This window comes from Aotus nancymaae, unplaced genomic scaffold, assembly GCF_030222135.1.
Source record: "Aotus nancymaae isolate 86718 unplaced genomic scaffold, 86718_ANA_hifiasm-v0.15.2.pri h1tg000036l, whole genome shotgun sequence".
NCBI classification, from domain to species: Eukaryota; Metazoa; Chordata; class Mammalia; order Primates; family Aotidae; genus Aotus; species Aotus nancymaae.
The window spans coordinates 54358656-54382163 of NW_026988450.1; the positions used below are offsets into that span (position 1 = coordinate 54358656).

Sequence of the window (23508 nt, forward strand, 5' to 3'; positions counted from 1 at the left end):
TACTTTCTGAGGAAACTGAAAATAAGCAATTAGATTTAATTCACTTGTAGGTGTACACCTAAGGCCATACCTACACCAGCTAAATAAATGGAGATTTTAGTATCTTTCACCAGGGAGCAGTAATATCTGTGTTGCCATTTTAGGAAATGTATAATCTTACAATATATTTCCATTTAAAACAGTATAGCAGTCATTTCAGCACTGTGTATCTCACATTACTATTTTATTGCAGTATTGTAATGACTTTATCTGCCTCAGTATAACATCTGAATCTTATAAAAAGGAACAGATGAGAAAATGCACACCAAATGCCATTTAAATCACCTTCATTTTGAGGGAATTGCTAATTTTTTTAAATGTAGGAAGTTATTTTTCCAGAAATAAACCAATATTTGAAGATTAATAATGAGTATTATTCATAAGTCTTGGTATATATGAGAAAATGAGTAAAATAAAAGATACTGTTACAAATTACTTTTTCGGGCTCACCAGAAATAAAACTAGACTCCAAAGAGGGAATACTTTGTTATTTATGCAATTAATAATTTTTATATATAAAATAGTTATATTATTTGCTAGCTTTGTAATTAATTTATTGATTGATAGTACAAATATTATAGTTAATGTTCTACAAATACATAATACATAATATATATTTAAAAGAGAAATTCACTCTTGTTAATTTTTATTTCTTTGGTGAATTGGATAATTAGATATTCAGGATTATTTGTCTCCTTTCAATTCTATAAAACCTGAGGTGATAGATTTTATATTTGCTTCAGTTGTTGATTACTTTTATCTGTAGTGAGATGTATTAAATCCTTTTGGTTGGCTTTGTTTTGATAATTATAAATTACTAGTTTAAGGGCTCTCAAGTTTCTGAATCCATATTCTTTTTTTTTTTTTTTTTTTTTTTTTTTTGAGATGGAGTCTTGCTCTGTTGCCAGGCTGGAGTGCAGTGGCACAGTCTCAGCTCACTGAAACCTCCACCTCCTGGGTTCAAGTTATTCTTCCACCTCAGCCTCCCGAGTAGCTGGGAATACAGGCGCATGCCAAACGCCTGGCTAATTTTTGTATTTTTAGTAGAGACGGGGTTTCACCATGTTGGCCAAGATGGTCTCAATCTGTTGACCTCATGAACCACCCGCCTCGGCCTCCCAAAGTGCTGGGATTACAGGTGTGAGCCACTGCGCCCAGCTGAATCCATATTCTTAACTGAAATATTTACATTTGACCCTTGAATAATACAAGTTTGAACTACATGGGTTCCAGAATTTTTTTCAATAAATACAGTTGGCTCCTCCCTATCAGTGAGTTCCTTCTTCACAACCAAATGCGGACTGAAAATACAGCATTGGGCTGGCTGCCTTTTTGTATCCACAGGTTCTTCAGGGCCGACTGTGGGACTTGAGTGTGTGTGGATTTTGGTATTCTGCAAGAGGTCCTGGAATGTATTCCCCCATGGACACAGAGGGATAATTATTGAGATAATTATAAATTCACATGCAATTGTAAGAAATAGTCCAAAGAGATGCCTTGTACACTTTGCCAGGTTACCTGTGATGGTTATCAACTTGTAAAACTGTGGTATAATATCACAACCAAAATAGTGACATTGATACCACATACTTATTCTAATTTTTTCATCTTTGCTTATACTTGTTTGTCTATGAGTGTGTGTGAATATATGTGTGTATTGAATCTGTAATTTTTAAAAATAACTTTCCTCAGGAAGTCACGGGGGGTCATTAAGTTGTTACTAGTATCCAAAAAGATGTTTACTTGCTGTTTAAAGTGAACATTGAAATGTATAATTAAAGGCAATACCAGATCTTAGTGATATTAAGAGACTGTTTAGTTCGATTTGCATTTCCATGATGAGAAGTTAAATTAAAATCTCCTGGATTAAAGCTCTCTGAAGAATTTACTTCTATTTCCTTTTAAGAGACGGGAAATATAAGGCTGGGCATAGTGGCTCACTCCTATAATCCCAGCATTTTGGGAGACCAACGTGGTTGAATGGCTTGAGTCCAGGAGTTTGAGGCCAGCCTGGGCAATGCAATGAAACTCCGTCTCTACAGAAGTTACAAAAAATTAGCCTGACTTGGTGGTCCACGCTTGTGGTCCCAGCTACTCAGCTACTCAGGAGGCTGATGCAGGAGGATCACTTGAGTGCAGAGGGCAGAGGTGGCAGTGAGCCCATCGTAACATAGAATCATAAATTTAATAGCCCAGGGGAACTTAATAATATGGGCTCTTCCTGAGTCAATATGGATTACATACACTCAATCTCACTCCTTTTAAAAATCATTTTCTTATATATTTGTGAGAAATTAAACCAATTAGAAGAGTATTAAAAAGGATCTTTAGTTTTCTGATTTTTAAGTGACATATCTTTTATCATTTGTTACTTTCATGTCACCTTCTCATGTATAATTTAAATCATCCTATATATTTTTGCAAATACTATCTTTCCTCCTTCTGTCCCTCCATCGCTTCCTTCTTTTGTTTATTCAAGTAGTATTTATTAAATCCTTCACTTTATTCCTGGTAATATATTATATCTTAGGAACAACTTATTATTAGACATGATGTTTTCTTTCATGAACCACATAACTTGGGTATAGTTGGACAGCCATTAACATTGACATTAGTCAGGCACACACACACATCCATGCACACACATGCTACAGTGTGGTAGATATTCTGATGGACGTTAGTGGGAAGGTAAATGGAAGACATGAACAATTCTAACTGAAGGTGGCTGGTTATCAAAAGGCATTTTGGAGGCCTTCCTCTTGGTGTCATTTTGTTGATACTATACAAACTATTTCCATATCGTGTGTTCTAAAACTAGGAGCCTTTAGTATTCTCAAATTAGTAAGATGCTGAAATAAAATAAAATGTTACAAAATAAATTTCTTAGTAATAGGATCACAAAAGCCTTAGCAGAATGAACAGTTTGGAGAATGGTCAGTTCTAGTATGGGTGTTAGAATATTTGTAAAATGAATGAAGATTTGTCAGCTTCATTTCAGTAGAATACATTTACGACTAACAATACTCTACATGAGGTCGAGTGGGCATTGCTATGATTTGTAACTGGAATCTTCTTTACCCTGCCCTAATGATGTCGGCTTTTTCTTCCCTTGTAATTGATTGTGTGTATGTAAATTAATTTCTCTTAAGTGCTTTAGAATCTATTCTATTAAGTAGTCTCATTTCAGATCTTGTTTACATTATTCTCTTGCTTCTACCTCGTGTTTCAAACTTCATCTCTGGCCCTACCACCTTGATAATAATTTCATATAACGAAGCTGAAAATGCAAAGGTTTTAGTGTAATTTAATGTTCTGGAGAAAAGGAGTTCTAATGGTTCATGTAGCTATGATTAAATATAAAGGTGGAAGTGTTGACTTCTTCATGGACACAAGTGAGGTTTGCAGTATTGATTTAATAATCTTCAGCTGAGCAAAATTACTTAAGGAAAGTGATCCTCAAATGCAAGATGATTACAAGGCCAGAAGCGAAAGTGGTGTTCATTACATGTTTGTTCAGCAAATGAATAAATAAATGGAGTGGTGAGAACTAAATTCCACATGTTCATACACAGCTTGTTCACAGAACCATCTTTTTTACATATCATGAGTTAGTAATAAGGAATGGTAAATACATTGATTGTGTAGTTGATTTGCTTTTACTTTGTTGGCTTTGAGAACTCAAAAGGGCAGATTAATAATATACTTTAAAAATGTTATTTTTTTCCTTAGGATATGCTTTTTTTTTAGGTTTAACCTCCTTGATTTAGAAGCTCAAATTGTTAGAATGACAAAAATCATCATGACGATGATAATATCTGCATTTCCACAGGATTCTGACTATGGAATAACCTTTGATTTTGATAGAGATGTTTGTAAGTGTGAGGAGCTATAGTAATTAATATTTTTGAAAAAATAGTGGAGGAATTGCCTGTTTATATTTGAAACACTACCAATTTTCCCATCAAGAAATTAAGATTGTCCCTAGCTTTTTAATGTAATTATTCCTTATACATTTAATCATTGTTATTTGGTCTAGCAGTGTTTGTTCAGAACTTCTGTGTTTTCCTAGTGGCCATCTCTCATGTTGCTATACCTTAATCTTGATCAACTCTCTCTCCCACATTGCCACTCATCTAATTGCATTAATTTGATTCCAAGTGTTCTAATGAATTAAAAAGAAAAGGGAGGTAATATATAAATCTACACTAAATAACTTAGAGAAAATAAGAACTATATTCTCGAAAAATTAAGATTGAGCTAATTAATAAAGATGGTTTTGCTTCAATTTTGTTGACTTACCATAGGCATTAGTTGATTTCTTAATTGCTCCTCCTAAGTCTGTTGTGAAAGTGAGACCACATAAAGAACTCAATATAATATCGGCCATATTATAAGTACTTAGTAAATGTTATAAGTTTTATCTTCATTATTTTATAATTGAGAAGAATTGAGGAAGGAAATGGAAAAAAATCTATTGACAGTCAGTAAGATGAATAAACATTTTCCATTGTTTTCAATATGGTTGTGTGAGTATTTTTTTCCACTAATGCATAAGTGCATTCCTTATTTTCTCCTTTCTGGAACTCTATAATGTCAGGATAATGTCAGTGGAGCAGTTAATCCTGGTTATCTAGAAATGGAATGGGTGACCCACCTTTGATGTTGACCTTCACAGCCACATACCTCTGCCTGGCTTAGCTATGAAGTAGGAAGTACCAGTGTGGGCTGAATGTCTTCACTACCTGTGGGGGTAGAATCAGCTCTGGGATTCTGTTCCTGTTACTTTTGGATTCGGTATGATCTTTTATGCCTCCTTTTTTGTTCACCTGGAATGAAAGTGGTTCTAGGTGAAGGCTAGTACTAGATTGGCTAATTGTGATTATCAAGCAAATCTACATATTGAATGCAACTGGTCTTTATCCATATGTTTTATGTCCTCCTTCATTTATTCTCAATTATAAAACACTAAGATAAAATTTATAATATGTCTTGAGTTCTTACTATGTGTGCAACATTATACCGAGTCCTTTATCTATATTGTCTCATTTTCATGATGAACTTAGGAGAATCAGTTTGGAAATTAAGTTGATACCGTGGCAAGTGGCAACCAGTTGAAGGATCTACAGTGAATATAAGCTAATAGTGCTCGAGATGGTTTACAGAGTTTTCTCTAATATGATATGAATTATTGATTTATGAAACCAATGTAAGAATCTATAAAACTTACTTCGATAATGTCCATATGTTTTCTCCTTATTATCTATATATGCAATAATTTCCCATAATAAAAGTTTCACAATTTCCCTTATTTTTTTGTCAGGGGATGTTAGATTCATCATATCAGAAAATACAAAATTGGGATATTCATGTGTTTGATGGAGGAAAAAATATTATGGATTATTATAATGAATTGACAGTAAGGTGCGGAAGCCTATGTTCTTTGCAATGGCAAATCATTATTTTGACTCTGGCTAAGAATTGTGCATAATGATTTCCATATTGCTACGCCTATTCGACTTTAACTCTACTCTTGCTATACGTATTCTACTTTAACTCTTCTGAATAACTTATATTTAAGATAAATAATATAAAGAAATCAGAGACCGGGCTCGGTGGCTCACGCCTGTAATCCCAGCACTTTGGGAGGCTGAGGCAGGTGGATCACCTGATGTCAAAAGTTTGAGACCAGCCTGGCCAGTGTGGTGAAACCCCGTCTCTACTAAAAATATGAAAATTAGCCAGGTCTGGTGGCAGGCACCTGTAATCCTAGCTACTTGGGAGACTGAGGCAGGAGAATCACTTGAACATGGGAGGTGGAGGTTGCAGTGAGTCGAGATCACAGCATTGCACTTCAATCTAGGCAACAGTCTGAAAAACTCTGTCTCACAAAAAGAAAAAAAAGAAATTAGAGTGGGTTTAAAGAATGCTATGTTTTACATTCATGGTTTTACTTAAATCAGTGAATGTACAGAGGAAGTCAGATGTAAGTTATTTGTTAACGTATTTTGGTTAAGTCACAAAACTAATTTCTATCTTCTAATATTACTTATGACCACTTTTGTTGTTTCTAAGCCACATCTACCCATTTACATGGTAGAGTTTTACAATATACCTTAAATGTAATACCTTTTTGGCTATGTAAGTATTCTGATATATAGTCATCAAACAATAAAAATGATTTTAACAATTTGAAGTTTTTTTTTTTTTTAAAGAAAAACAATTGACTTCTTGCATCATATGGGTAATTTATATAATCGTGGTCATTTCTGGGTGTCTGATTCTGCTTTCAGGCATCACACCATTAGTTCTGAATGTGCTTGTTCAGAACTTCACCAAATAGGTCATAGGAATAAGTGATGAAAAGAAACTCTTTGATTTTTAGGCACCATACTTTGAGAGGACATGATAAATACGCTCACCTCTCTGACCCTCAGTGCTGGAGGTGATAACTTTCAGGATCCTTATATTAATTTCAGGAGTTCATGTGAAATTATTAAAAAAGAGCAAAGTACATTTTTCTAATAATAAGAACATTTTATGAGTAGTATAATTTAAGTTGAAAGCAATTTCAAAGACATTTTCCAGTAATTTTTAGAGGATTTTGTTTAAAATTAACGTATTTACAATATTGAACAACAGAAACTCCTACCATCAGTGATGATTTCATGGTCTTAAACTGTTTTTTTACAACAAATTCCAGCCATTTGTTTCATCCAATTTGGCAGTGATTTTATCTCAAGGCAATATTCTCTCATTCATTAAATCTCTGCCTTACAAACAATTTTACTTGTGACACAACAAATATGTTAAATTGTCAAGTTAACATTCTGTTTGTTCATTTTTTAAAGAGATTCTTACGGTGTATATTGCTTTAGTCCTTTGCCAGTCCTCCCTCTGAGATGACGTTTCTGATTTCCCCAGGTTGCCTTAGGAGATTTTTTAACTTACTGGTAAAATTTTGTCTTATACCTTCAGCAAACACTTGTTATGTTGGGTCATAATTATCTCACCATCATTAGAGTAACTCACATAAGGAAAAAGTCCACATTAGATTCATTTTACAACTTTAGTATTCAGCATTGTGACTGGCATTATAAGTGTTTAACAAATAACTCTGAATGAGTAATTATGTTTTTAAGTGAAGTTCAGCTGGATATGATTTTATGAACAAAATAGTCCTGGAAATAATACTGCCTTCAGAAGTTTGATACTTGCTGGGCTATTGTAGGCCTATTGGTCACACCCCAAATAAGCATATGTAAGGATTCTCTGTTAGAGACCACTGCACAGAAAGAAATGATGCTCATGAGTAATAATATCAGCCTTCCTTCCCTCCTTCTTCAATATCTGCCCTCTTTATATTCCGTATTCATATTAGAAAGGGAAAGATCCAAGGAAAGTGAGAAAAAGGAGAGGAGAAGACAGAGAAGAAGAATAACATAAATGTATTCTAAATATATATAGAGAACACATTTATGGTTAACTTACTGAGTGTGCTGAATGTGTGATATAGACATATTTTACAAGTTGGATAAGGCAAGGACATGAGATTTTCTAGTTTATAATAGGTACATAAATTTTTGCATTGGGTCATTTCTGGAGAAAATACTATCAATACAAATGAAAAGACAGGGAGTCATTTTGGTGTCTTTTACACTTGGTATTCTTGGGAACAAAAGCTCGCAACTCCTTGCTTCCCTCCGTCCTTCCTTCCCTCCCTCCCTCCCTCCCTCCTTCCCTCCTTCCTTCCCTCTGTTCTTTCTTTCCTAACTCCCTCCCTCTCTCCATCTCTCCCTCCCCTCCTTCCTTCCTTCCTCTATTTCTCTCTCTCTCTCTCTCTTTTTAAAATGAGACAGGGACTCACTCTTTTCCAGACTGGAGGACAGTGGCACAATCACCACTCACTGTGGCCTCTAACTCCGCAGCTCAAGAGATCCTCCAGTCAGGGCCTCCCAAGTGGTAGGGACCACAGTCACAAGCCACCATGCCTGGCTAAGTCTTTGTATTTTTTGTAGAGATATGGTCTTGCTATGTGACCGTGCTGGTCTCAAACTTCTGGGCTTCCACAATCCTCCTGCCCTGGCCTCCCAAAGTGCTGAGATTACAGACATGAGCCATTGCACCCAGCCTAAATGTATCATTTCATTTCTTATGCTAGTAATGACATAATATAATGTCATTTAGTGCTTATTCTTCAGAGAAAATATTTAGTTATTAAATATACTAAAGTACAAAATTGAAAGTATGATTATCAGATGGAGAGAGGGAACTCCATTGTCTTAAACCAATGAATCTTATTAGCTTTCTTTCTGAAATTTTTGGGACAGAAATGTAAAACATTTTGTGAACTCTGACACTCACATCGTAAGCTTGCCACCCTTAGCCCTGTGATGCTTTCACAGCGTTTTGTTTGTTTAATCTTTCCTGCCACCTTACCTCCTTCAAAACTCGCCCTGTGGCCCTGTCCTTCAGGCATTCACATTCTGCTTTCCAAATTGACTGGCAGCTAATCTTATAAATGAATCCACTCTAATGGCTGCTGATATGATACTGGGTTTGAGGTCAATCCTGCCACCTAGTTAAGTTGTTACATTTTTTTGAAAGAAGCAGTCTGATAAAATATGAAAGGGTCAGAAAACCAGGATTGGAGTCCTAGTAGCACTACTAATTTTGTAACTTAAATCAGTCATTTTAGCTTTGAGCCCCAGCCCAATCAATACAATGATAAAAATTATACCTACTCTGTTTAATTCCTATAACCCTACCAGGTACAAAGCATTTTGGAGATATCTGAAAAGTTACATATAGGAAGATAGAAAATACGTACAAATTACACTTACAAGGAAGAAAATGATGAAATGTGTTAGTGGTAAAAATCACATACTTTGAGAATTCAACTGGAGCAGTTACCTCTGAACTTCTGACAAGGAGAGGCTGTATGAATCAGGAAAATGTTCACCAGAGAATGGCAGATAGACTTCAAGGGATAGCTAGGGTTTAGACAAAACACTAATGATGGATACTTCAAGAAATATACCACGCAGCTGAAGCGTTCAAAACACAGCAAGACTGAGAATGTACTGCACTCAAAACACAGAGTGTCAAGGAGTCTGCTTTTGGCAAAATACTTCTCATCAGTTATGTGTATGTAACTTACAAATATATGCAACTGTGAAGATATGCAGTTGTTAATCAGAGACTCCAGAATGACCAGGAAATGACTGGAGAGTTCTTCAGCTTTAGGAATTACACTCTTGGAAGTATTTTCTGAAATGAATAATATTTTCAACAATATAAGTTTCAACTGTAGAAATAAGCAACTTGTGCCAAATTATAGCTTGTAAGTTAGATCCTCCTATCGACTAAGGCGCATTTTCAAACTAAATAAATACATATTATGTTTATTGAAGATGTGGTGTGTGACACAGTTAACACTTTAATACTGCATAGGACTTATTCTCTTAAATTCTGGGATCTGCATCACGGTTTCATAAAACATTTAGATATTATGCAAGGTGCGCTGGCATAGTATTAGGCATGAACTCAAGTATCCTAGGGTTTATATTCATTGGTGATACGTTACAATTTTATTTATGGTTCTGTTTTCCCTTCTATTTTTTTTTTTCACAAACTCTTTAAAGACACGTGATACTTGTTATACTTGTTCTCTGAATAAAAATTTAAAAATCTGTAATGGAATTCCACTTCAGATCAGTCTTCTGAACATTTCTATTAGTGAATGAGAGTACCTCACAGTGTACTATTAGCTTCCTGGTTTATACTAAAAGCTTTCAAAGTAATGCTTTTATTTTTCCCTTGACATTTATTCATCTGTCAAATCATTCTGCCATCCTTTGGTTTTATAATATTGTGACCTAAAAAACTCACCTCTCCACTCCCAACTGGAGCCTCCCGAGGACTTTTACTTCCAGGCAAAACTCACCGTAATCACAACTGAAGTGTAACAATATTTATCTGTCAAAGCGTATCGTTACATTTCCTTCCATCTCCAGCTATACCATCCCATCATGTTACAATGCATGACCATATCTTGGTTTGTTATAGATGTCAAGCTAACACAGTACCTAGCACATCTACAAACAAACAAGTATATGTGATTATTAAATATCAGCAATGACCTGTGATAAGTTCTATTATAAGTGAATTATCTTCTTCTACATTAACGACTACAGCCTATGAGAAACAGGCAATTTTAACAGACTACATGTTAACTAAATAAATGAATGATGTTGATTGACTGAAGTTAGAGCCATAAATATCAATGAGTTCTATTGGTGTTCTATACTGTGTTCTTTAAAAATTACTTCTTCCTATCTTGTCATCGGACAGGATCAGTAGTTGATTTTTATCCTGTTTCTCCTTCGGAGTTTTTCCTACTGGAGAGAAACACATCTTCTCTGACCCGTACTCTTCAAGGCCTGACCTTTCTGTGGCCCGCCTGCTAGTAGACTGACTTTTAGCTGCTGCACATCCCACTGCTGTTTCCTGTGCCTGCTAGCCAAGTCCTCTTACTTCCAAGATGATTCCCCCCTAACCAGAGCTCCCAAAACACAACCTCCCTCTGTTTCTTCACATTTGGATCAGGAAGTGGTATCAGGTCAGCTGTGACACGAATGTTGTCTAGAAGGTCAGGGAGGATTTCTGGCAGCAAAGAAGCACACTGTGTCAGGTTTCTTGAGTGAAACAATAGTGACCTACTCCCTCCCACCCAACTTCCAGCAGCTCAAAAGACTCCAACAACCACAGCTCCACCTTCTAAAGACTTTTCTGAACATTTGCAAGAGGAAGTCACGCTCCAGGTGAATATTTTCAGACATCTGAGATGAACTGTTTCTTCCTGTTTCTTTGTTCGTATAAATAGGCCATAGAGCAAAGGGCAAAATATGGCAATTTCTTTCTCCCAACCTTGAACATAGCCTCTGAATATAAAGCTTATTTTGTATGCAACTATGTAAGTGAAGGTTTTCTAGTTATTTCATGGTGGGTTTTTTTATTTTTTTATTTTAATTTTTTTGAGACAGGTACTGGCTCTATCACCCAGGCTAGACTGCAGTGGCACACCTGTAGTCCCTGACCCCCCCAGGCTCAAGCACTCCTCCTACCTTAGCCTCCTGAGTAGCTGGGACTACAGGCCCATGCCACCATGCCTAGCTAATCTTTGCAATTTTTTTGTAGAGACAAGGTTTCACCATGTTGCCCAGGCTGGTCTTGAACTCCTAAGCTCAAGTAATCCGCCCTCCTCGGCCTCCCAAATTTCTGGGATTATAGACATGATGCATCATACCCAGCCCACGGTGCTGTTTTTAAAAACACTTAGAATTTTCTGTTTCATTACCAATAATAATACTACCTACCCACATATTTCATCTCTATTTCTCTATAAGGAAAATGACAATTGAAATGTTTCAATGGGCCTTAAGAAAGAAAGAATAACCTGTCTCAGAATTAATCCTTAAGACCAGCCAGAATAATAAGGTAAAAGGTTCCTGAGTTTGTAATATATGTCAATATTTGGTAGCATATGAATGTAAATTTGCTTCTTATATGATGCTGTACACATTGATTTCTATGACTTTTTAGAAACTATAGCCACAGAGAGCATTTTGCATTCTTGAGAAATACAGTGATTTTACTGTATGTTTTAGACCATTCCAGTGTGTTGTGTTAGAGTTTTTAGGTACTAAATTCATTGCATGAAAAGGAAATGTTTCTATTTTGCCACCACCATTATGTTATCTTTTCCAGTGCAATTACAAGCTAATTCAGGGCTCTTTGTGTTGAACTAATAGCTTCTGATTCGCTGCTGTCACCCAGTACCTCCTCATGCTCTTTTAATACCATCTGCAGTGCCCCCAGCACTTACTCGGGTGAGCATTTTTCTGTAAGTAGAGACTCATCTTTGGCAAATCATTAATGGAACATCAAAAAGATCCCATCTGTTAGAGTTACATATGGCTAAGATCAGAATTATCAAATATCTCATTTTTTCTTTATTCCCTTTGTCTTTTTTTCCTTTCTTATCCACACAATAAATGTAGTTGTCAGCAGGATAAGTTCATGCACCGGATAAGGTCACAATTTCATTTAGTGACAACTTCCAACAGTAGGAACTTACAAGGTTCGATTTATTAAAGAGTCAGAAGGGATAAGATCGCTGCATGGCCAGCCTGATTTATCAGGGTTTGACCGGAGTACTTGAATAGGGAACGTCGTATTTCAAGTTTTATGTTGAAAACTGTAGTTTAGTATGTGTTGTGACTGTATGACTCAAACATTGAGAAGGAAAATTAGAAAAAGTATCCCTATAAGGCAATTTGTAGCCGCCAACCAAGAACTATCATTCCCTGAGCCAAACCATGCTTAGAGATGGATCAATATAGCATAATATAAATGGTGCTATTTGTCTCAAAATGCAGATGAAACGTGGTTATTAATACTTGAGGAAACACACATAGTGGCAGGACTGCAGTTTGGCTGTGAAGATAATCAGCAGTGAAATGATCTAACCCTCTTCTGTATCTGGCAGGCAGCTGTCAAATGGTTAAACCATAAAATAGCAAGAGCTCTGCCATACTTCAGCCACCTTGGCTGACTTTGAAAATGTTTTGAGATTTTTAGAATCTTTGAGTGCTTTTTGAACTCAGCATGACTTCAGGGCTGTCCATGTTTGATACCATGATGTATAATGTCTTCCAACCATGAAGAAAATATAAATATGGGTTCTGACGCTATAACCTTCTGCTGTAGCATGGCCCGATAAATATTATGAGCTAATTCATGTGGTCCGCTTTAAAATTTGGTTATATGTTTAAAACCAAGTTCAAACCAATCCAAAGTTTATTTTCAGCAAATGAAATATGATCTTCTGTCATCTCATTTACTTGCAGCTATGTCCTATGAAATCTGAGCCTCGAGTTAAAGGATGTTCTGTAAATACCTAATATGTTTATGTCATCAACTTAATGCTGAATTCAGGTGAAGTATGATTGCTGGTAACTGTTCTAAAAGACTCACACCTGTCTGTTTCCTTTGGTGTGCTGTTGTGTTCATATCCTTTGCTTTCTAAAGAGGCATCAAAAAGACCATATTAAAAAAATGCAATGTCTTCATAGCACTTTCAAAAAAAAAAATATTTGAAGTCATCTCTGGTGATTTTAAGTATTTCTTTCCACCAGTGAATTTCTTTTATTTAGGCCAAAAAGTGGCTTGATATTTTAAAAAGCTGTGGGATGTTTGGTAGTGATTTCTGACCTAGGGCTTTTTTTTTTTTTTTTTTTAATGAAGCTATCAGAAGTCTTTGAGTAATCACAGACTTTTAAAAGTATGCATTATCAAGAAGATAAGAGAAACAGCCCTGAGCACTAACAATATTATCTTTTACCAAAATTGATTAGTCCGTCCTATGTGTCTCAAATATTTTCTGTGAACCTACCCAGCATGTTAAAAAATCGGGCTTCTTTTTGAAGAATAGCTGCAAAAATATGAACTGGGCAGAGAAGAAAATTTTTTATTTTTTCATCTCGCTTCATATTCTACAGATGAGGTAATGTATGTGAATGCATTACATAGAGGGTTGAACAAATGAAATGGATGCTTGCTGTAATACAAAGAGCAGACACTTACTAAGACAACTCTCTTTTGTCTCCAAAAATCAACTTCAATTGTCCTAAAATTGAGATACATGGTATTATCAACATTTTCATCCCATCAATTGTGTTCTGTTTGTATTTTTCAAATATCATGTGTCACAAACTCTATTAATTATCAGGGAATAAACAGAATTTTTAAAGAAATTTGCAGATTAAAATGTTTATATATCTGTTGAGATAAAATAAGTTATCAAGGAGAAACCTACTAGGGAATAATTAAATGCAAAACTGTGTGATATTGGACTATAAATGCAATGGGAGTATTAGGGAAGACAAATTCAGTTTTCTCTAGAATTCAGAGAAGCTTCATGAAGGAGAATGACTTTGGGCTTGACCTTGCAACTTTAAAAGGGTCTATTAAGGCAGGCAGGAATAGGGTATGTCTGCCAGATGGGGAAGAAGACTTTTTGACGGGACGGAAGAACACATTTGGGAGAGCAGTAGAATGAAGGAGTCAAGCAAGTACTGTGGAGCAATATCGTGGTATTAAAATTCAGGCAGAGATGTTCCATTTGGGATGGCTAAGAAGGAGCTAGTGAAGGAAATTGCTTAAATGGGTAACAAGATGAAAGTGGAGTTTTAATCAGTTTATTCTGGTGGAGATTTGGAACCTGAATTGGAGCTGCAGAATGAATGGAGGCTGGTGGGTCATCTACATCTGAGTTGATGGTAACTTTAAAAATGCTGATCAAAAGGGTGAAACCAACAGATAATGAAAAAGAAAATAAGTCAGCATGTGAGGAGTGATCTGGATAAAGGTGACAAAGAGGCAATGTGACATCAATGAATGGTTGGATGTGATGATAGAAGTCATATGGACATGCTGTTAGAATTCTTCAATTTCTTTTTGGTAAAGTAGTAACTATCCAGTATTTCCATATTGTTAATCCTCATAGCAACCTTTTCAGAAAGCTATTGCAATTCCTCTTTTGCATACAGAAACTGAAGTTCAAAGGGTTAGGTAACTTGCTAAGGCTTATTGTAGTTACCCTTCTCTCATTCAGTTGTGAACCCATTCCAGTGTGTATCCTGGTCTACCATTTCACAAAACTCCTTTCACTCCAAATACCTGTCATCGCCATCTCATCCGAAGAAATCTTTCCAGTTCTTTCCCTCCCCCCTTTCCTCCCTTCTTTTTTTCCCTTCCCTCCCCTCCCCTCCCGTCCCTTCTTTTCTTCTTTTCTTCTTTTCTTTCAACAGAGTCTTGCTCTGTCACCCAGGCTGGAGTGCAGTGGTGCAATCTTGGCTCACTGCAACCTTTGCCACTCTTATCCAAGCCATTCTCCTGCCTCAGCCTCCGAGTAGCTGGGATTACAGACATGCACAACCACACCCAGCTGTTATTTGCATTTTTAGTACAGATGGGGTTTCACCTTGTTGACCAGATTTGTCTCAAACTCCTGACCTCAGGTGATCGGCTCACCTCGGCCTCCCAAAGTGCTGGTATTACAGGCACAAGACACCATTCCTGGCCTCCTCTTCTTTTCCTACTTCCACAAATTTTCAGATTTCTTGATTGATTTCCCTGTCCTTCAAGTTCTCAATCAACCCTTTGGTGTCTATAGTACTAAAACCAATTTCTTTTGTACATCTCTTGCCAATTTTCCTAAAGTTTCTATGCCTATTCCTCCATCACTATGCCTTTGAAGGTCTTTAGAGCTCTGTCCTAGGTCTTTTTATTTTATCATGATATACTCTTTAATCCTCTGGCTTTTATTACCATATATACAAGGTGGTTTTAATTACTGAATAAATGCCAAGACCTTAATTCTAGTTAGGACCGTGCTTCTGGGCCCCAGGTCTATACTTGCCTACCTAAAATTACCTATTACCTTCTTTATATTACCTATTGCCTTCTTTTTTGCCACTTTGATATCAATGTTACCAAACTATAACTCCTTATTTTACTCTTAATTCTTGTTTTTCTTTCTGCATTCTCTTATCTCAACAGGTATGTGGCCATTGGCTCATGTGACAAAGTGAGATACCCACATAACATTCTTGGACTCTCTCTGCCCTAAGTCCTAAAATCTAAACAGTCACTAAGTTCTGTGACTTTTACTTCCGAAGCCATATGGATTTTATTTCATGGAATTCATCCAGGTCCAGGCTTGTTTTCTTGCTTTATACTTTGGCCTAACACACTGTCTGGTACTTAGCAGATCCCCAATAAATATTTATAGAATAAATGAATGAATAAACTAATGAATGAGGCACAAAGGAATAAATCAAATAAGAATTGGAGCTTTTCTATCTTATTTCAGAATATATAATCTTTTCAAGTCAAATGTCTATCCTTTGATAAAGTGGTTCGAAGACCTAAGTCTCTGACCCACCAGCCCAGTGCCCTTCTACTTCTGTATCTCGGGTAGGGAAATCATGCTATCATGGGCTGTCAGTGTTGAAAAACACCTTACTAAGTTGAGAGTGAGTGCAAACCACTCTAACAATGACAAACCAAGGACTCAGAAAATATATAACTTATTTGAGGATGTTCAGCTAGTTGTTGAACAGAATTGGTTAAAAATCTGTTTACTCTTAGTGCAGTAATATTTCTTCTATTTATGACACCTATATTAATTTTTAGAAAAAATAAAATATCATACTCTTAAGCAGTATGTAAGTTAAATGTAACTTCCATTTATACAGTGTTTTATTTCTGTTGCTATCATTAACCTATGTAACTTTGGTAGAATATACATGCTGATTATTTGTACTATGCTTGCAGTTTTTATAAATGCTATTATAAATAGATGAATATTTTTATTTAACTATTTCAGCATCAGAAAGGATTTCCCTAAACCCCGAAATAACTTGTTGGCAAGCAAGAAAAGGAGACTGGGGCAAGAAAAGAGACTGGCAAGTAAGAAAGGAGACTTGCTTGTCTAGTAAAGTTGAAAAGATTGACTTGATATCTTGAACAGTTACTGGACTTTCTGTTGTGGCCATCTTTAAGAGCTTGTAAAAGTATTTTTGGTTTGCTTAAAATTTTAATGGATAGTCAAAGACACTTCAGAAACTTTGGAGATATTTGGATATCACTTTATGATCTGGCCCAAGTTTGTAGTTCTTAACCCATTAAGAGACAGCTGCTTGTAAATCCACAGGTATAGATAGGGAGTCATGACTGAGTATGAACGCTTTTCAAATGAAATATGTCAGTGGCAGAAAGAGAGGATGAATTACTTTTTTAAAGGGTTTTCAAAGATTCTAATGATTCCTCTGGCATCTCTTAAATGTAACATGACTGGTCATTTAGTGTGTAAAAATAAGCAAATTATTTTGGTATCTTTTTATTTAGAAAATAAGATTTTTTAACTTGTATTTATCTGAGAGATTCAAATGTATTTTATTTTACATGGTAAATTGTAAATAAATTGTTTTAAATATAAATAAAACAATGGTTGAAAAAATACCGAGAACTCCTATCCGATAGAAATTAAACAGTTTATTTTCAAATAAGAAAATTATCCTAAATATTTCAATAAAGAATGTGAATATGCATATATTGAGTCATGTTTTCCCACTGGTTCCTGACATCAGAGTAGATTGTTATTTTTGTGCTCTGTCTCTGAGGGTGTTTCTATAAAAGGTCTCTGATTCCAATGCATTAATCAAAAAGATTGCACAAAGACGAGAAACATTTTCAGAGGAAAATCTCATAAATGGATTTGTTATTCTATATACAGGAAAGAAATTATTCTTTCCATAGTTTCTGGACGCTGAATAGGCATCAGAATCTAGTGCTGAGGCATTAATACGTTATTTACTATACATATCCTATTTATAAAGATATCTTTTAGATGTTTGGACTTACTGAATTGTTCTGGGCTCATTTTCCTCGCTGCTGATCATCATTTGCTATTGGTACGCCAGAATAAAAAAAGTTGGAGAATGTGTATATGTCTTCATTTTATGTGTTCTTCCATTTTTAGTGTATTTTTCAAGTGGGAAAGAAAGAGCATGAGAAGAAGGGAGAATGGAAGTGTCGTCCCTGAATTTAAATTTTTGACTCGGAACATGGAATTGCTATTAACATTGCATCTTTTTTGCTCAGATATAGATAAATTTAAATTTTACAATGGATACAATTTAGCCATTGCCAAAATATTTTAACTGATGATATTTTATATACTTTAGTTTTGGTTTTCAGAATAAGCCCTAATGAAAACATGAAAAATGATGTCTGGCATTTAAATTATTAAAAGGAGGTGGCACTAAATAGAGAAAGAAGAGATATAATTGAACTCAGGTTGATAGTATTTCTTTTAAAAAAAAACATGAGATTGAATCTATGTATTTAAAGATAGCTACTGACTTGAAAAGAAGCTAAGGCCAGATTAAGGCAACAATTTTATGTTACCTGTCATGAGATGTATTTAGAAAATATAATTACTGAATATATTCTATTTTCCTCAGCTTTCTAGTCTATATGGATTTTCATTTACATTTAAATTGGTACAAAAGTAATTGCGGTTTTTGCCATTATTTTTGACCAACCTAATATTTTTTTCTATTTCATTACTTCCCATTCTCATGTCTGCTGTTGATCAGGCTGAAAAAGAAATAACATTTAAAAACAACAAATTATATTATTGAGATAAAAATTTTAAATATAAACATTTTAGGCTGGTGTGGTGGCTCACGCCTATAATCCCAGAACTTTGGGAGGCTGAGGTGGACGGATTACAAGGTCAGGAGTTCGAGACCAGCCTGGCCAATATGGCGAAACACAGTCTGTACTAAAAATACGAAAATTAGTGAGGCGTGGTGGCAGGTACCTGTAATTCTAGCTACTCTGGAGGCTGAAGCAGGAGAATCACTTGAACCCAGGCAAAGGTTGCAGTGAACCAAGATCACGCCATTGCACTCTAGCCTGGGTGACACAGCAAGACTCTATCTAAAAATAATAATAATAATATACACACACACACACACACACACATATACACACATATATATCTGTGTGTATATATATTATATATAAATATTTTAGTATTGTGATATGGCATGGTAATACCCTTTGGGAAATAAATATCCTAGATTTAATTATTTTAAAGAGAGGCTACAAGTCCTGATTGTGATTTTTCTTTTTCTGCTTATCTCAAACAACATTTAGGCTTTTGGCCATTTTTTTTTTTTTTGACATTTGAGGCCCTCTTTTATTTATTTGTTTATCACTCCATTCATTTACTTCTTAAGCAAGCATTTAATGAATTCCTACTTATGCAAGTATGTATACTGTCTTTACTTCCTGTTTTCCTTTAATGATTCCAAAATATTACTCTGTAGTAAATAAGAGGAGGAAGACCTTCCAAAACTGGTTATTTCCAAAGTGCTTTTGTCCATACTCCTTTGGCAACATAGAATTCTATCCAATATACCAAATACAGAAAAACAAGTCAAAACTTCATCTACACATTTTTTTATTTGAAAAACATGCCTTGATATATATTGTACATGTAGCCAGTTTACCTATTGAAACTGGTAGTAATTTCAGAAAATTACCAAGTACTTCAAAATCTCTCCACAAATTGTTGTCCAAGAGTCTCAAATAAATACAAGAATTTTAACGCAAAATGATTGTCCTAATGTTTCTCGTCTATCTGTTTTGGCATTGGATCAGTGCTTTTTAAGGGAGTGTTACTGTTTCTGGTTCTTAAAGACTTAACTAAAAAGAATTGAATTCAGTAGATGATGCGTTTGAAAAGGTGCAAGGAAGAAATTTGGACTAAATCTGAATACAGTTATAAGGACAAGTTTTTTTTTCCTCTCAGGATGAGTTGTTTTTCAGACAAGCATAATTAATTCTCTTTATATGAATCCTGAGAATATTACGTGTGTTAAGCAAACACGTAAAAAAAGGTAGCTGCTATTAAGGCACGAGTGGAAGTACTCTAAACACTTCTGTTTCATTGTCTGCAGGAGAGCTGGAAGTGTTTCAGAAAGATGGGGAACGAAAAATTCAGAGTCGGCAGCAACTTCCGGTGGGAACAACCTGGGGACCGTTTGCTGGGAAGATGGACTTGAATAACAATTCTTTGGTATGTGGATGTTCCAAGATGGTTAATATTTTCTCATCGACTATTAATATTTTGTCATAGCTCAGAAATTATCCCTGCTTGTTTTCCAATGAAATCCCTAAAAAATAACCATTTGTTTTTGCTTTTTCATGGATCACAAAACTTGAATATTTTTCAAGTGGTTTGTGTCTTAACAGTAATATATACAGAATTTAGAAGGAAACAGGTTACTCATACTAAATAATGGCTAGTGAGGTAATATATAAAGTATTGCTTTATCTGCCTAGCCAAACTAAGACTGCTCACATTTAGAAATATATACAATTGCCTTTATTTTTCAGATGACACAAGTTGTCATACATTACAGGTTTACATGAAGGACAAGAAATAAACAACTTTGTTATTCCTTGGTAAACTGTTGGTACTTTTAAAAGCAGGGATGAATGATCAGCATTATCTTTTTGTTGTTTTTTATAAAAGTTCTGAGAACAGAAAATCTATCTCTTGGTATGATTATATGGATTATTGATTAAATAAATATTGTAAAAGTAATGGAGGCCAGATGTGGTGGCTCACGCCTGTAATCCTAGCACTTTGGGAGGCCGAGGTGAGTGGATCACTTGAGATCAGGAGTTCAAGCCAGTCTGGCCAAACCTGGCAAAACCCCATCTTTACTAAAAATACAAGAAAAAATTAGCCAGACGTGGTGGCTGGTGGCTGTAGTCCCAGCTACTTGAGACGCTGAGGCAAGAGAATCCCTTGAACTCAGGAGGCGGAGTCTGCAGTGAACCGAGATCATGCCACTGCATTTCATCCTGAGTGACAGAGCGAGACTCCGTCTCAAAATAAATAAATAAATAAAAATAATAAAATGTAAAAGTAATGGAAAGGTAGGTCGTTTGGTTACATTTAAACTTTATTTCTTAATTGGATATATTAGTTTGCTATTCCTGCCTCAGCAACTCACCACAAACTTTGTGCCTTAAAACAACATAAACTTATTATCTTGTAGTTATTGAAGTCAGAAATCCAAACTGGGTGTCGCTGGGCTAAAAGGAAGGTGTCTGCAGGGCTGAGCTACTTTTTGGATGCTTTATGGGAGAATCTGTTTTCTTCTTTTTTCAATTTCTCAAGGCTGCCCATGGCCCTACCCTTATAGCCCAGTTCCATCTTCAAAACCGCCAGGGGCTGATGGGAGTCTTTCTCACATCCACATTCCTTCTCTGACTCTTCTACTTCACTTTTACACATTTAAGGACACTTATGATTACACTGTGTCCACCTGGGTTATCTAAGCTAATTTCTCTATTTTAAGGTCAGCTGATTAACACTTTCAATTCCATTTGCTTCCTTAATTTCTCTTTGCCAATGCAAAGAAATGTTCACAAGTTCTAGAGATTAAGATGTAAACATCTTTGCAAGGAGCTATTCTGCCTACCACATGGGATAAAAGAAAAGCAATAGCTGAAAACCTCTCTTATAGTAAGTGATAATACAGGTGATGAAATTTGGGAAGAAAAATGTTTCATATTCCTTAGAGGAGCCAGACATTTTATAAGTATTCATTCTAATGAAAGTCCTTCTCTCTAAGTGCTATTTATGTAGGAAGAGTCTTGTGACTTTTAAATGACTCTATCTATGCTAAGGGGACATAAAAAATCCCAGAGCGGTTTTGACAGATGTACTGAGTTCAGCACCATTACATTCCATTTTCAATTTATTACATGAAGGAAATTCCTTCTTTAAGTTATTACAAGGAAACATTGATATGTATGGATCTCTGTTTATTCAGTGCCATGTGGATGTGACAGAGGTTGTTGGTTCAACTAAAAATAATGATTAGAATAAATAGAAAATATTTGTGTTACCAAACTTTTAAAGAATGCGAAAGATCTCAGGGGTGTATTTCTTCACAAATTCATGTATTTATCCATAAAAGGATGAAGTAGGGGTTTTCTCATGTATTTAAATACCAAACAAGTTGACTGTAGTCCAGGCTAACTAATTAATAATCTGAGCCATTTGTTCTAGGTGGACCAGTGCAGCAATTCAGAAGAGCTTTGTAATATGGCCACAAACTGCAGGCCTCAGTTGGTTGAGTTGTATTAACAGATTCTATTGATTCCTTTCGGAGAGCAATATTAACTATGCCCATTTCTCAAGCTAATGAATGTTAAGAAAGGCAGGGAAAGGATTGTCTAAACATCAAAGGTTGAATTAAGTGTTATTCTGATTTTATCTGGGAGTTTCTATTTGTCTTGTAGCATTGCTTACTAAACATTTTAAGCTATATCATATTTATCTTATTTATCACAGTGTTTCAGATACCAACACAACCTTTAGTCATTTGTCTGATATTCCTTCAAAAGTGTACTGACACTATATCAGCTATAGTTGATGTACAAGATGAACATTTTTCAGTTTACTATATTAAAAGAGTACATTTACTAAAATGCTATTTTTGATTAATCTTGGTATTACTATCTGCATGTATACAGAATGGTAGTTTTCTGACATTTTTACCGTATGCTAAATCGTGATGGATGGAAAATAAACCTGTCTAAGAAAGTTTGATTTTTTATTGAAATAATTGCTTATTTTTAGACAGGTGATGTCATTTTGCTGTTTTAATAGTTCCATATAGCTTTAAAGCTATTTTAAGCCATATTTAATATTTTTAAAAGGATTTATTTTATAGAAAATTTTCAGAATTTTTGATACTATTTAAAACATATCAATACTCTTTAGGTTATCAACAATTGCGTAATGGGTGATAATTATTTATCAAAAACAATTTAATACTTCAGTTTTCTTCTTTTGTCTTGGGATTTAAATATCAAATTATTTTATTTAGTTAAAATATAGCAGTTTTCTTTATTAAAATTTAGCTATCTCACTAAAATATATTTTCAGATGTCTTTCTTTTGAAATAACATCCTCTTCCAGAATTTACTTCTGAGCTTATATCATTAAATACTACTAGTAGTAGTATTCCTACTACTATTACTACTGTACATCAAATTGACTAACATATATGGCTGGAAAATGGAAATAAATTAGCTCACTTAATCTCCAAAGAAACCTGTGAATTTGGTTCTATCTTAAATCATATTTTATGGATAAGAAAATAAAAACTCGCACTTCTGATTCCAGAATCTGCTTTTTTAAAGAGTGTGCCACACTACCTTCTCAGTATAACATCTGTAACATGATTTGAGCATGAAAAAATTGTTGGTGATTTCTTAACATGAATCCTAAATTTATGAAAATCTCTGAGAGGAAGTATGCAAAAATTACAAATACACCTTTTTTCCCTGTTGGGCAAAATATTTGTTATGTAGTTAGACTTCTTGAGCAGTTAAAAATTAATTCAAAGGCTTCTGCAATTTTGTTACACCTTTATAATTTGGACAGTACTATAATATGTATTTGATATCATAAATATTCCTTATAATAAAATATATAGTCTACTAACCCTTCCCTACCCAACCTTGAATCAAATTTGGATTAGCATACTCTCTTAAATTGCTTATTCGTGAACTGATGTAATGTTACTCTGCTCAAACTCATGGTGTTGGCTCAGGAGATTCAGCTCACTAATTAATCCAACACAGTAATTAATTGAGTCGCCATGCCAGATGTCAAATCCTTTTTATATCTTTCAAGTCCCCATCTTGAAGTACATTAGCAATATGCCACTTTCTGCAGGAAGCCTTTGCAGGCCAGGCATTTAGATGTATATAGAACATTTTAAGAAACACCAAACAAATTGGTTT

The 23508-nt window shown here is 35.0% G+C and overlaps 1 protein-coding gene across 1 annotated transcript in view; it reads left to right on the forward strand.

Annotated features, from left to right (window-relative positions):
- The window catches only part of ZFPM2 (zinc finger protein, FOG family member 2), a 469074-nt gene that overhangs the window by 213864 nt on the left and 231702 nt on the right, over positions 1–23508 (forward strand). Inside the window, exon 4 of the mRNA XM_021675646.2 lies at positions 19635–19753. Coding sequence (XP_021531321.2) covers positions 19635–19753 — 119 coding nt within the window. The remainder of the gene's footprint in view (positions 1–19634; positions 19754–23508) is intronic.